Source organism: Xenopus laevis, chromosome 7L (genome assembly GCF_017654675.1).
Source record: "Xenopus laevis strain J_2021 chromosome 7L, Xenopus_laevis_v10.1, whole genome shotgun sequence".
NCBI classification, from domain to species: domain Eukaryota; kingdom Metazoa; phylum Chordata; class Amphibia; order Anura; family Pipidae; genus Xenopus; species Xenopus laevis.
In genome coordinates, this window is record NC_054383.1 from 8,322,272 (window position 1) to 8,336,445 (window position 14,174).

A 14,174-nucleotide genomic window follows, 5' to 3' on the forward strand; every position below is an offset into this window, starting at 1 on the left:
AAATTAGAGGTTTTTTTTTAAATAATAACAAATACGTGTGTATTGAGTCATACTTTATGCTAAATAATGTGACATTTGTGATATTTGGTGCAACGTTCAATTCTTCAAAAAAGCATCCAAACCAAAAAGGCTTGAAATGTGGCCAAGGAAGGGGCGAGGCAGAACTTACCTCCCAAAGCAAAGTGTGTGTCCTTGAGTCATGACGCAGTGCGGATATTCTCAATAGTTTAGATTACACCCCAAAATGCACCGTTTGATTACATTGTTTGGGGCTCGTTAAAAATGGTTGTTTCCTTGAAAAAAACCACTGGGCACATGTATTTATGAACGGGGGTACATCATGTCTTAGAAGAGTAAAACAGTATATCGGTAAGGGTTATCTGGAAATTCGTTATCCCGACAGCTTCAAATTACAGGATGTCCATCTCCCACAAGCTCCATCTTAATGTAATAATTGATATTTTTACAAATTATTTCCTTTTTTTCTGTAGTTATAGAACAGTATCCTTGTACTTGATCCTAATTTATATATAATAATAGATGTAATAAGTTTAACTCTTAATGCTGGCAAAACAATCCTATTGGGCTTATTAATTGTTTTATTGATTTTTAATACGCTTACTAAAGTACAGGTATTGGATTGGTTATCCTTAAACCCATTATCCAGAAAGCTCCGAATTATGGAAAGACCATCTCCCATAGACTACATTTATCCAAATAATTAGAATTTTTTAAATCTATGTAATAATAAAACAGTACCTTGTACTTGATCTAAGATATAATTAATCCCTAAAACCAGCCTATTGGGTTTATTTAATATTTACATGATTTTTTAGTAGACTTAAGGTATGAAGATCAAAATTACAGAAAGATCCATTATCCGAAAAGCCCCAGCTCCTGAGCATTCTGTATAACAGGTCCCATACCTTTATAAACATAGGAATTAACTGTCCATAAACTGGAAATAGTAGGATTAAAGTTAATGTCCTTAAAAAGCTTTCAATCTACACATGGGTATGAATTCTTTTAATCCATAGAAAAATAGGGGGATGCTAAAGTCTAAAGTGCCATAGTATCTGGGATAAAGCCCCCAGTTCAGGGTATATATATCCAAAACCAGTAAAATTATCCCATACAGTAACTCTGTATTACTGCATATTAAAAATATGTTTTTATTCAAAAATCATATTAAAAAGATGCTACGGAATACCATGTGGTCTTTATGCCTATCTTTTTAATATGATTTTATGGGATAATGTTTCTGGTTTTGGATATATGAATTCTTTTAACCCATATAAAGACTTCTATGTGACCAAGTTTCAGTTAGAATTAAAGATATCTTTTATAAAATATGTATATATTATGTAATATATATGAATATTATACATCCTGGGCTGATCAGCAGCCTCAGGGGCTGCTTACTTCATAGTTACATCCCTGGTTTCCCTGTAATAAACAGCCTGGCATCTGGTTTTTGGATGCCAGTCCACAAGATAAGAGCACAGACTCAGGAATGCCCTGTGGAATGCTCTTTACCATATACCCTTGATTTCTTTTTCATTCTGTAAGGTTTAGGTTTTATGTATAAACACCTGATGTTCTTTTTAGAGTGTAAGCTCTGCTTGCAAAAACAGCATTCCTTTGCTTTCTATGACATCTACTTGCCTTAGTAAAGAACAGCAATAATAATAAATAATAATAATACAATTAAATACAGTACAAATAAGACTTTGGGGGGTATCTGGGATCTGTGATCAGTATAAGTGCAATCATGTATTTCAACTTACCTCCAGAGATCTCCTAGAAAACATCTTCAGGCATTACGGAACCTAAGAGGCAATGGTACAAGGGTGAGAGCAATGATACCTAACTCAGGATTTTTGGCAGAGACATATTTGGAGTGGAATGGCAGGGGACCCACTCTAGAACTAATATGTGCTAAAAGCAGCATCCCAGCATTCCAGCTCCAGTCCCTCTGTCCATGCCCCATGCTGGTGACTTCTCGCTAGTCGCTACTCTGATGGATGAGCTGTGTGGAGAGACCTCCTTATCGGTTAGGTGACAGGCTCCAGAATCCCAAAGCCTTGATACTGTATCTATATGAAGTGTTTTCTTCTGATTTCATAGTCCCAGGATCCAGTTACAGGGAGCTGCGTCAGCATTTTACCATCACATGGTAATTGTTTCTATTTTGAGCAGGAAGACTTGGAGTGAGTGTCACAAAGCTCTTCTTTTTCATTCTCTTCTCCTGGCCACTTAGTGGTGGAGTTGTGATGATGTTTGCATGAGGACAGGGCTGCCTGTGATCACACATTTGAGTAGCCCAGCAGGGGAGGCTGACACTTGCTTTCTATGGATTGATCCTGGGCTGGTGGTGGTGGGGGGGTGGTGGAAACAAGCAGCTCTAATTGGTTTCTCAATGAAAGATAATCATCTGTTCCCAGAAGGGACACTGGATTAGCTCTCATCATCATCCACCAGTGCTCCTTTTCAGACAGCCCACCCTCCTTCTTTCCATTTTCAGTGCATTAGGGAGAAAGTTCAGCAGCAGGCACCCAAGTCTTCATTCAGAAGAGATTTCATTCATCTTTTTCTTCCCTACACTTGGATCTGTCAGGCGCAAGTCTGCAACTTGGGAGCACCAGGAGGAGAAGGATGAGTGATCTAGAAGAGGACTTTGCCCGGATCCTCATCCTGAAGGAGGAGAGGATCAGGGATCTGGAAAATCGTCTGTCGGAGAAAGACAAGGAAATCCAGGAACTGAAAAGGAAACTTCACAAATATCAGTCTGTTTTGGCGATGCCCAGCACGAGCAACATTGGACCAAGGACCACCAGGGCACAGGGCATCTCAGCAGAACCTCAAAGCTTTAGATCTTACCATGATCTCACCAGGCAGGCGTTCAAAAAATTCACCAAAACGGAAAGGTAGGAGCCTTTGAGATTTTACATGTCACTTGTCATTGGAATGTTGCTGGGTTAACCTTGCCCTGCTGCACAAAATGTGCCAAATGAATGGGTTTAAAGGGCAAAATGCTGGATGCCTTGGGGTTGTTTTCTTGTTTCCCAGCACCAGCAGAGAAGATCCAAAGTTTGAACAGCGTTTGGGAAAAAAAGAGAACAGCTAATGTCCAGCTAGGAACAGATAAAACTATTTGTGCCAAAGTGTTCCAGGGAGAGAGGTTAAGCGCACACCCCCAAAACAGGGGAGGGAGTAGGAAGAGGGGCTTCATCCAACTTTTCAGCTGTTTTAAACAACTTCCTCTGATTAAGGAGTTCCACCTCCTTCCCAGTCTCTGTACAGAGGAACAATATTAGGATCTGCCCGCTCCTCACACTTTCTTTTCCCCCCTCCTGATGGTGTTACTGAGCTTTGCAGACAATGGAAAGGAGAATTGATTTCATGTGTCATTAGATCCCCCATTGGAAATGAAATACAGGAAGCGGAGAGCATTATTGGCTTTTAGAAGCTGATGTGCAAGGTTGAAAATGCATGTTTCAGGATATTTAATATCCCATTAGTCAGAAGCACTCGCTTTGCCTTTATATAGTGCTCATCAGACCTCATTTCTAAGTCTGCCGTACTCTTAGCTCACTTCAAAAGGAGACATTCACCAATGGTGACAATATAAAACTGCATTTTTAAAGAAAAAATGGTCGTGTCAATGTGTTTCCATGGAGATGGGTCTTCTAACAAACTCAAAAGAAGGGATGAATGAGGGTGCACAGGGACACTTTAATGTTAGGCGGAGAAAGATCAAGTGCATCCCAGGATAAGCCTGGAAAGAGGAAGTGGGTTAACCCTTGTGGGGAGAAATGGATTTTAAAAATTATTCCTCCAGTTGATTCTGTGTATATGCTCTATGGTCCCCTTTGGTCATTGAGGGTTGCTGGGAGTTGTAACAATGACGAAATAATGAGTTTGGGGTTCATTCTTGAAGCAAATTTAAGCCATTAGCATCACTGTGCCCTCTTAGAGATTGTTGTTGTTGTAAGACACATCTGTTATAACAGCTGAACAGACTGTACTGCTGCAGCAATGGAAGAGTTAAAAATTCTATTTATTTAACCCTCCCCACCCCCTTCCTTTCTAGACATCCTGAGCCTTTTAAGCATTTCAGGTATTTAGCATTTTGTCATTCAGTGCCCCAGTTGTTCTTTTTGTGAAAAAGAAAAAGGGCTAATAATTACCATCAACATTAACTTGACCTGGGCTGCTGAATAGTTTTTGAGACACATATAAGGCTAAGCTTTACCGGCATGGAGTGAGTTAATTCTTTTAAAGGAACAATAAATACGATGAGTCATTCTCACATTTTTCATAGTCTGCTGGGTTCTGAAAGGGTTAAATGCACACAAGCAGCTTTGTCAAAGGGTTAATAATCCTAGTTGTTATTCAACTATATTATATATTATTTTAAATATAAATATATATTTATATATATTTTTTCTTTAACAATACTTTACTTTATATTGTTGTCCCCAGGCCCGGATTTGTGGAGAGGCCACAAAAAGCCCAGGCCTAGGGCAGCAGGATTTTAGGGGGCGACATGCTGTCCAACCACACCCACATTGGTCCAGACCAGAAACACTGGGGATGCGCAAGAGATACGGTTGTTTTTTAAATTTCCCGCGTGCCAATCCCAATTGCTCTGGTCCCTATTATGAAAATTTGAGCGAATAGAAGGGAGGGGACAGGGGTGATGAATGGCAGCGGGCCTAGGGGCACCAGCTATGTAAATCAGGCCATGGTTGTCCTAGGCATTCCAACTACAATGTCAGCATTTGACTCACTTTCACTAGAGAGAGTGTTGCGTCATTAAACATTAATCATTACCTAATACTATCAGAGCTGTGTTTATGGGGCACAAACAGGGGGCCTGCAGAGCAGAAGTCGGAATCAGGAAGAGCAAGTAGAGCAGGGCAAGATGACTACATGAAGGCAAGAAGGTGACAGTTAGGGTTGCCACCTTTTGGCCCTTCTAATTTCGGGCAGGGGTCGTGTCGCGACTGGGATGGGGTTGTGACGTCGGGGCTAGGGTTGCCACCCGGCCGGTATTTTACCGGCCTAGCCGGTAAAATACCTGCCAAGGCCGGGGGCCGGTATTACAAATTTATCAAATTTATCATGTAGCTGCCAGTAAATTTGTAATACGATCAAAAGGAGCCCTCGGCCTGCCCCCAATCCCCTGCAACTTACCTTTTTTTTCCCCTCTTCTAGTATCCGCGGGTCTCCGTCGCGTGACCCCGCCCCCTTTGATGTCACGCCCCACCCTTTTGACGTCACATCCCGCCCCTTTTGAGGTCCCGCCCCCAGCAGCCGGTAACATTTTTTATAAAAGGTGGCAACCCTAGTCGGGGCTATGACTCAGCAATTGGTTGTTCGTCACGTCAATCATAGGAAATCCTGCCCGGTTTTCCAAATGCCACCTGTCCGGTTCTGACCTGGACAGCCGGTAGGGTTGCCACCTTTTCTCAAAGTTTTTACTGGCCGGTGGGAGGGAACAAAAATGGGCATTCTGTGATGAAAAAGGGGGTGGAGACACATACCATGCCACAAAAGGGGCAGGGCCACGTATCACGATGGCAAGAAGGCCGAAAAAAGGTAAGTTCTAAGCGAATTAGGGGCAGGCCAAGGGCTTTTTTAAGGGTATTACAAATTTACCGGCAACTACATTGCAGGTAAATTTGTAATACCAGTGCCGGCCTTGGCACGTGTTTTACCGGCTAGGCCTTCAAAAAAACGAGCTGTCCGGTCAAAACCAAACAGGTGGCAACCCTAGTGACAGTAAAACTTTATATTGGTGTTGTAAAGCCATTCAGTACAAAATGCTCAGAAGAGAACTACTTTAATCATTACTTGAATATTGTTCTCTCAATAGCATAATAATATTTGTATTTGTGCATGGAAACAATTTTTCATGTCAAGCCCCTCACTAAGAACCAAAATTTGGTCAGGGCCGTATAACTGGCAATTTTTAGATTGTAAGTTCTTTTGGGCAGGGCCCTCTTCACCTCTTGTGTTGGTTATTGGTTACTATGAGTTCTGTATGTTCAATGTATAAACCTATTTATTGTACTTTGTACATCCTTGTGGAATAAGATATCTAAACATTGCTCTGTCAGCCACTTCCTGATACCATGTGACTAGCTACTTCCTGTCCACGGACAGCAGGCACATGAATGACTGTTACCTTTATAAACGCTGTTATCCAGTCTATTCTTTGTGCTGGATTCCTCTTTAAAGGGGTTATTCACCATTGAGTTAACTTTTAGTATGATGTAGAGAGTAGGGTTGCCACCTTTTATAAAAAAAATAATTATCGGCCAATGGTGAGGGCGGAAAATAAAGGGGCTGGACGTGACACAAAAGGGGCGGGCCAAAAGGGGCAGGGCCACGAGGGTAGCATCACAAAAGGGACGGGCCGACGAAAATGTAAGTTTGGTATTACAAATTACCGGCAGCTACATTGTCGGTAAACTTGTAATCCCGGCCCTGGCCCTGGTGTTTTACCGGCTAGGCCAGTAAAATACTGGCCGGGTGGCAACCCTAGTAGAGTGATATTCTGAGACAATTTACAATTGGTTTTTATTATTTCTGCTTTTTGAGTTATTTAGCTTTTTCTTCAGCAGCTCTCCAGTTTGCAGTTTGAACAATCTAGTTGCTAGCATCCAAATTACCCTAGTAACCATGCGTTAATTTCAACAAGAGACTGGAACATGAATAGGAGAAGCCTGAATAGAAAGATGAGTAATAAAAGTAGCAATAGATGGGGTCAGTGACCCCCTTTGAAAGCTGGAAAGAGTCAGAAGAAGGCGGCAAATAATTGAAAAAACAAAAAAAATAACGAAGACCAATTGAGAAGTTGCTTAGACTTGGCCATTCTATAGCATTCTAAAAGTTAACTTAGGGCTGAACCACATGGTGCGTCTTCTTGAGATCTGACTCGCTGAGAGGAAGCGCACGCGATGAGAAGGAATCGGCGAATATAAGGTAAGTAATAGAACTGTCGGAACTTGTGGCTGCGTGCATCCGACACGACTGTTGGACACGAACGACGCACGTTGCGTCTTCATTCGACAGTTGTGTCCTGTTGGATTCACGCAGCAACAAGCTCCGACATTTCTATTACTTACCTTATATTCGCTGCATCCGTCTCATCGCATGTGCTTCCTCTCAGCACCTCGCATAGGAACAAGCCGCACCATGGAGTTCAGCCCTTAAGGGCTCTTACAAACAAGTGTTTTTACCTGCGCTCCCCTGCGTTCCGTTTTTCTGCGTTCAGCCGCAGGGGAGCACAGGGATAGACGCATTACATTTTTTCCAATGGGGCTGTACTCACACAGGCGCGTGTAGGCGCCGAACGCAGGAAAAATGCAGCATGTTGCGTCTCAACCTGCGTTCAGCGCCTACACGCGCCTGTGTGAGTACAGCCCCATTGGAAAAAATGTAATGCGTCTATCCCTGCGGCTGAACGCAGAAAAACGGAACGCAGGGGAGCGAAGGTAAAAACGCTCGTCTGTAAGAGCCCTAAAGGTGAATCCCTTTAACTGGCACCTGGTTCATTGTCTGTGATCAGCTGGACAGGGTGTAAAATCTTGTCAGCCATTGTGTAGTTCTTGTGGTCTGTGGCCAGTGGCTTGGTGTGGGTTCCATGTAAGATCCAGCTCTTAGGCCCAGCGCCCAATGATTAGGTTCAGCGCTTTATTTGGTCAAAAAAGGAAATAGTGACCTGCCAAAAGATTTCTTTGTGTTCTGTGAGGTTAAATCTCAGCTTTAATCTCAGCTCAAGTGTGTTGCTTCCTAATGGCATTTAACGGCATTGGGCTGATTAAATTTTTTTTTAAAAATTAAAAACTATTTAATAGAGAAAAGAATGAAACGGCATTCCTGACACCTGTTTTATAATGAAAGGAATGGCTGTTAAAGGAAAATTAGAAACCAACCCCCCTCTCCTATAAAGGCAACATTACAAGCAGCAGCAAACCTATGCCATTCACATTGGTAAATGTGGTCAGGACTTTCATTTCCATTAAAAGTTTTGCATTCCTTTGAATTTCAGGCCTGTTTATAGCAGACTCCTGTGCAAATCATTTTTTTTTACCCTATTCCCATGATGATCATCATCACAAACTGACAACACAGTTGTTTTACCATGCAAGCTGGAAAAAAAAAACGTACATCCCAAAATAATGCCTGACCCCCCTGATCAGATTTCCATAAGGAGAAATCCCTGTATTGAAACAGACATTCAAAATATAGCAGGAATGCGGACGTGCATTAAAATAGGGAACAGTTGTTGGTTTTTTAAGTAGGGCCAACCTTTGTGATTTGAGTAAGATTTCTAATTTAGATGCATCCTGCCTTAAATAGTTGGGGCGGTGGTCTCAGGAAAGGTTACATTGTAAAGCTGTGCCCTTGAAATGAGTGGAGCTCTATTGGTTTATCTACAGCCGATAATGTCAAAATGACCATCTGTCGCTTGAAGTGCTTGTTTATTTCCACCTTCCAGGATCTCTTGGCATGATGGGAATAGTACTTCACTAAAACATCAAGATTGCAATGAAGTGATTTAAACTGTGAGAATTCTGGAATTGTGAGCTATAGCATTCTACTCCAACATACGATAGAGAGAGGTTGTGGGATAGCAGGTATAGTAGGGAGAGATGGTGTCTATAGTAACAGTGGATAATAGTCTCTGGGAAGGGAGTGTGACTGTGGGATAGCAGGTATAGTAGGGAGAGATGGTGTCTATAGTAACAGTGGATAATAGTCTCTGGGAAGGGAGTGTGACTGTGGGATAGCAGGTATAGTAGGGAGAGATGGTGTCTATAGTAACAGTGGATAATAGTCTCTGGGAAGGGAGTGTGACTGTGGGATAGCAGGTGTAGTAGGGAGAGATGGTGTCTATAGTAACAGTGGATAATAGTCTCTGGGAAGGGAGTGTGACTGTGGGATAGCAGGTATAGTAGGGAGAGATGGTGCCTATAGTAACAGTGGGATAATAGTCTCTGGGAAGGGAGTGTAACTGTGGGATATCAGGTATAGTAGGGAGAGATTGTGCCTATAGTAACAGTGGATAATAGTCTCTGGGAAGGGAGTGTGACTGTGGGATAGCAGGTATAGTAGGGAGAGATGGTGCCTATAGTAACAGTGGATAATAGTCTCTGGGAAGGGAGTGTGACTGTGGGATAGCAGGTATAGTAGGGAGAGATGGTGTCTATAGTAACAGTGGATAATAGTCTCTGGGAAGGGAGTGTGACTGTGGGATAGCAGGTATAGTAGGGAGAGATGGTGTCTATAGTAACAGTGGATAATAGTCTCTGGAAGGGAGTGTGACTGTGGGATAGCAGGTATAGTAGGGAGAGATGGTGCCTATAGTAACAGTGGATAATAGTCTCTGGGAAGGGAGTGTGACTGTGGGATAGCAGGTATAGTAGGGAGAGATGGTGCCTATAGTAACAGTGGATAATAGTCTCTGGGAAGGGAGTGTGACTGTGGGATAGCAGGTATAGTAGGGAGAGATGGTGTCTATAGTACCCTATAATGACTGTGTGTAACATAATAGATAAAGTATGGCAAGATAGTGTTAATAACATTTATATAATTGATTCCCAGTCACTGTGTTGCTGCATCACAATTGTATTTAATGCCATATCTGTTAATGTCTAATGATGGCATCATGGTAGACCTTCAAAGTAGTCTGCTCCTGCAACTCACTATAATTGCTGAAATAAAGATGCAACGCCAGTCTGGGGGTCCATTAATACATAGCCTGGTTCTTTCAACTCTGCCTTGGTCTCTCCAATAGAATAAAAGATGCTGCACTGATATCATTACTGTGATTTTCTGAACTGACATTGAAGCTGAGAGTTTTGACTTCACAGTGGCTCCAACCTTCTCTGCTGATGTGGATCAGAGAAACCGGGTTGCAGCTACCAGTTACTTTTAAAGCGGAAGTATTAATAGGAAACCATGTCCTCTTCTTGCCAGCTCTTATAATAGCAGTTGGGCATGTGCTTGATGGTTACCACCCGCCAGTTTCTAAATTGGGAAACTATATATATAGAGTGAGAGATTCTGAAATTTGTAGTTCAACAACATCTAATGTGAAATACGGAGATTAAATTGTAAGCTCCACTGGGGCAGGCACTAGTGGGATTGGTGAATGGTCTCTGCCAAGGCTCTATTAATAATGGCGAATAACCAAGGGCTCGGCTCAATCAATCCATCAGAACAAAAATGTGCAGAGCTCGGTTGGCCTTCCAACACCTCCCCAGTTTTTCCGCTGTGATTTATTATTTAGTACATAGGGTAAACCTTCTCTCTTTTCCACGGAGTGTTTGGACATGTTCTTTAGAATGGAAGCCATAAAGTTTATTTTTGGCAGTCTGACTCATTACACTTTTAAACAATTTGGACAGGTCAAGTATATTGACATAGTGATTGTTGAAAGATGGTGGGGGGTGTTTGGGGGGGTGGGGGACAAGGACTGGGATGTAGTAACCCTAAAAGTGCCAAACACAGCAGGTACTTTAGAAGATGATGGGGCAAATTGAAAATTCAAGTTTTTTATGGTCAAAACTGTGAAATTAGATATGAAATGATTCAAATTTGATTCGAGTTTTTTTTTTTAAAAAAAAATCGAATTCGATTCTCGAGATTTATTATACTCTGGCCCTTTAAGAACTCAAATTTGACTACTCGACACCTAAAACCTGCCGAATTGCTGTTTAAGTCAATGGGAGAAGTCCAGGGATCAATTTGGTGATGTTTGCAGCCTTCCTGACATTCGAGTTTTTTTCGGAGAAAAAACTCAAATCGAGTTTTTTAAATTCTAATCGAATTAGATTTGATTCAAGTTTTCAGGTAGATTTAATTCATCTGAGTTTGAAAAATTAGGCTGAATTCTCGTGCCTGGCTGAACCGAATCCTTAAAATCATGGGACTTTTTGTCACAAAACAAGGAAGTTTTAGCCGTGCAATGCGGCTCTTTTTACCCTCCCCCACCCTGATTTGCATATGCAAAATAGGTTTCGGATTCGGTAATTAGTGGATTCGGTGCATCCTTACCTAAAACATACATACAAGTACTGATTGGTACAAGAGGTAAAGAGGGTTATGCAAAGGAGAGCTTGCAATCTAAATTAAGAAGGGGGCATGAGACTTAGGGCAGAGACACACGTTCAGATTCGGGGAGATTAGTAGCCATTGACAAACCTCCTCTTCTTCGGGGTGACTAATCTCCCCGAACTGTCTTCCTGTCGGCTAGAATGTAAATCACCGGTGAAGCCGGCGAAGCGCTTTGAGTGCCATCCTAGCCGGTGGGAAGGCAGTTCGGGGAGATTAGTCACCCCGAAGAAGAGGAGGTTTGTCGACGGGCGACTAATCTCCCCGAATCTGACTGTGCTTCTCTGCCTTTAAGGGTCAGTCCACATGAGCAGATTCGGGGAGATTTAGTCGCCTGGCGACTAATCGACTCTCCTTCTGGGCGACAATCTCCCCGAACTTAGTTTTCCGAAGTCTCCTGAAGTTTCCTCGTGAGGCAACTTCGGGCAACTTCGGGCAACTTCAGAAAATGTAGCGCCACGTGTGCTTTAGCGCAGGCGACTTGGGAAGACGCGTGAAGGCAGTTCGGGGAGATTGTCGCCCAGAATAAGAGTCGATTAGTCGCCATGTGACTAAATCTGCTCGTGTGGATCCTTTATCTTTCTTACCTAAAAATGACTTTGGTATCATACATTGTTTTTCCTGGCTGGGCCGGTATCATAGGGAAGGATAATGACAGGCTGCAGCTTCTGAGCATATTTAGGGCAATGACACACATAGCAGTCGTTGGCTCCAACAGTGAGAAATCACTATCATCTGCTAAAATCCAATGGGAAGGCCACAGGCAGGGATCCAGTGACCATGTTTAAAAGCACTAAGGCACTTTATGCCATTGTTTCCTTTATTCTGGTTGTTACCAGGTCATCGCGTGTCTTCCAGTACAAGGAACTGATTTGTTTGAATGGACCCAATAACTCAATAACATCATCCCATTACATATATTTATCCAGGACTGTTTTGAGCCCCAGACAGTTAACCTTCTGTTCCAAATTCTTGCCCTCATTCCCTTGTCAGTCTTTCTCATCTTGTGGCCCTCACGGTGTACATTACCTGTAAACTCAGGGCTACACACCTGGTCACATAGTGATCTGACAGCAAAGGGTTAAATTCAAACACAAGGACGATGGGAATTCACGTGTCGTTTTCTTGAATTTGGGATACTTAGGGGCACATTTACCTAGGGTCGAATATCGAGGGTTAATGAACCCTCGATATTCGACTGCCGAATTGAAATCCTTCGGCTTCGAATATCAAAGTCGAAGGATTTAGCGCAATTCGTTCGATCGAACGATCGAAGGAATAATCGTTTGATCGAACGATTCGAAGGATTTTAATCCATCGATTGAACGAAATTCCTTTGATAAAAAAAACCTTGTAAAGCCTATGGGGACCTTCCCCATAGGCTAACATTGGCCTCGGTAGGTTTTAGGTGGCGAACTAGGGGGTCGAAGTTTTTTTTAAACAGACAGTACTTCGACTATCGAATGGTCGAATAGTCAAACGTTTTTTAGTTCGAATCGTTCGATTCGAAGTCGAAGGTCGTAGTCGAAGGTCGAAGTAGCCAATTCGAAGGTCGAAGTAGCCAAAAAAAACACTCGAAATTCGAAGTTTTTCTCCTCTATTTTCCTCTATTCCTTCACTCGGGCTTAGTTAATGGGCCACTAAGTAACATTTATAGCCTATTAAAGTAAACAGGTTTGCATTTGGGGCCATCACTCTTTTTTATTGGACTTCTGTGTATAGAAAGCAGTGTCTGTTTGAAACAATGTAGCAGATGCCAACTGATTAACAGATGCCATGCAAAGGGGTGGTTATAGAATGGTCAGTTCTGAGCAACTTTTCAATTGGCCTTAATTATTTATTTTTTATAGTTCTTTAATTTTTTGCCTTTTTCTTCTGACTCTTTCCAGCTCTCAAATGGGGGTCACCGACGCCATCTAAAAAACAAATTCTCTGTAAAGCGACACATTTATTTTTAGTGCTACTTTTTATTACTCATCTTTTATATTTCAGTCTCTTATTCAAATCAATGCATGGTCGCTAGGATAATTTGGACCTTAGCAACCAGATTGTTGAAATTGCAAACTGGAGAGCTGCTGAATAAAAAGCTAAATAAGTCAAAAAAACACAAATAATAAAAAATGAAAACCAAATGCAAATTGTCTCAGAATATCAAACTTTACAGCATAATAACTGGAAAAGTTAATTTAAAGGCGAACGACCCCTTGAAGCTACACTGTTTCAGGAGTCAGAACCAGAGCCGGTGACAGAGATAGACAGACTGCTTTCAATAGAAATTCCTTTTACAATTAACATAAAACTGGATGTGCTGGGTGAATGGACACTTAGGGGCAGATTTATCAAGGGTCGAATTTCGAGGGTTAAAAAACCCTCGAATTCAACCCGCGAAGTAAAATCCTTCAAAATTCGAATATCGTTTTTTTAAAGAGACGGTACTTCGATTATCGAATGGTCGAATGTTTTTTACTTCGAATAGTTCGAATCATTCGATTCAATTGAATTTGACCAATTCGATGGTCAAAGTACCCAAAAAATTACTTCGAAATTCGAATATTTTTGGATTCGAACTATTCACTCGAGCTTAGTAAATCTGCCCCTTAGGGGCAGATTTATCAATTTTCAAAGTCGAAGTTTTAAAAAGACAGTTTTTTTAATGAGACAGTACTTCGATTATCGAATGGTCGAACGATTTTTACTTCGAATCGTACGAATCATTCGATTCGATCGAATTCAATCGAATTTGACCAATTCGATGGTCGAAGTACCCAAAAAATGACTACGAAATTCTAATATTTTCGGATTCTAACTATTCACTCGAGCTTAGTAAATATGCCCCTTAGGGGCAGATTTATCAATTTTCAAAGTCGAAGTTTTAAAAAGACAGTACGTTCAAATTGAATTTGGACTATTCCGTAGTCGAAGTACACAAAAACAGCTTGAAAATCTAATTTTTTTATTTCATTAATAAATCTGCCCCTTAAGGTGGCCATACATGGGCCGATAAAAGCTGCCGGCAGACAGAGTCAGCAGCTTATTGGCCCATG

At 41.8% G+C, this 14,174-nt stretch overlaps 1 protein-coding gene across 1 annotated transcript in view; it reads left to right on the forward strand.

Annotated features, from left to right (window-relative positions):
• The first annotated feature begins 2,103 nt into the window (after positions 1-2,103).
• Positions 2,104-14,174, forward strand: part of LOC108696071 (cGMP-dependent protein kinase 1) — a 430,860-nt gene continuing 418,789 nt past the window's right edge. Inside the window, exon 1 of the mRNA XM_018225072.2 lies at positions 2,104-2,927. Coding sequence (XP_018080561.1) covers positions 2,656-2,927 — 272 coding nt within the window. The 5' untranslated portion in view covers positions 2,104-2,655. The remainder of the gene's footprint in view (positions 2,928-14,174) is intronic.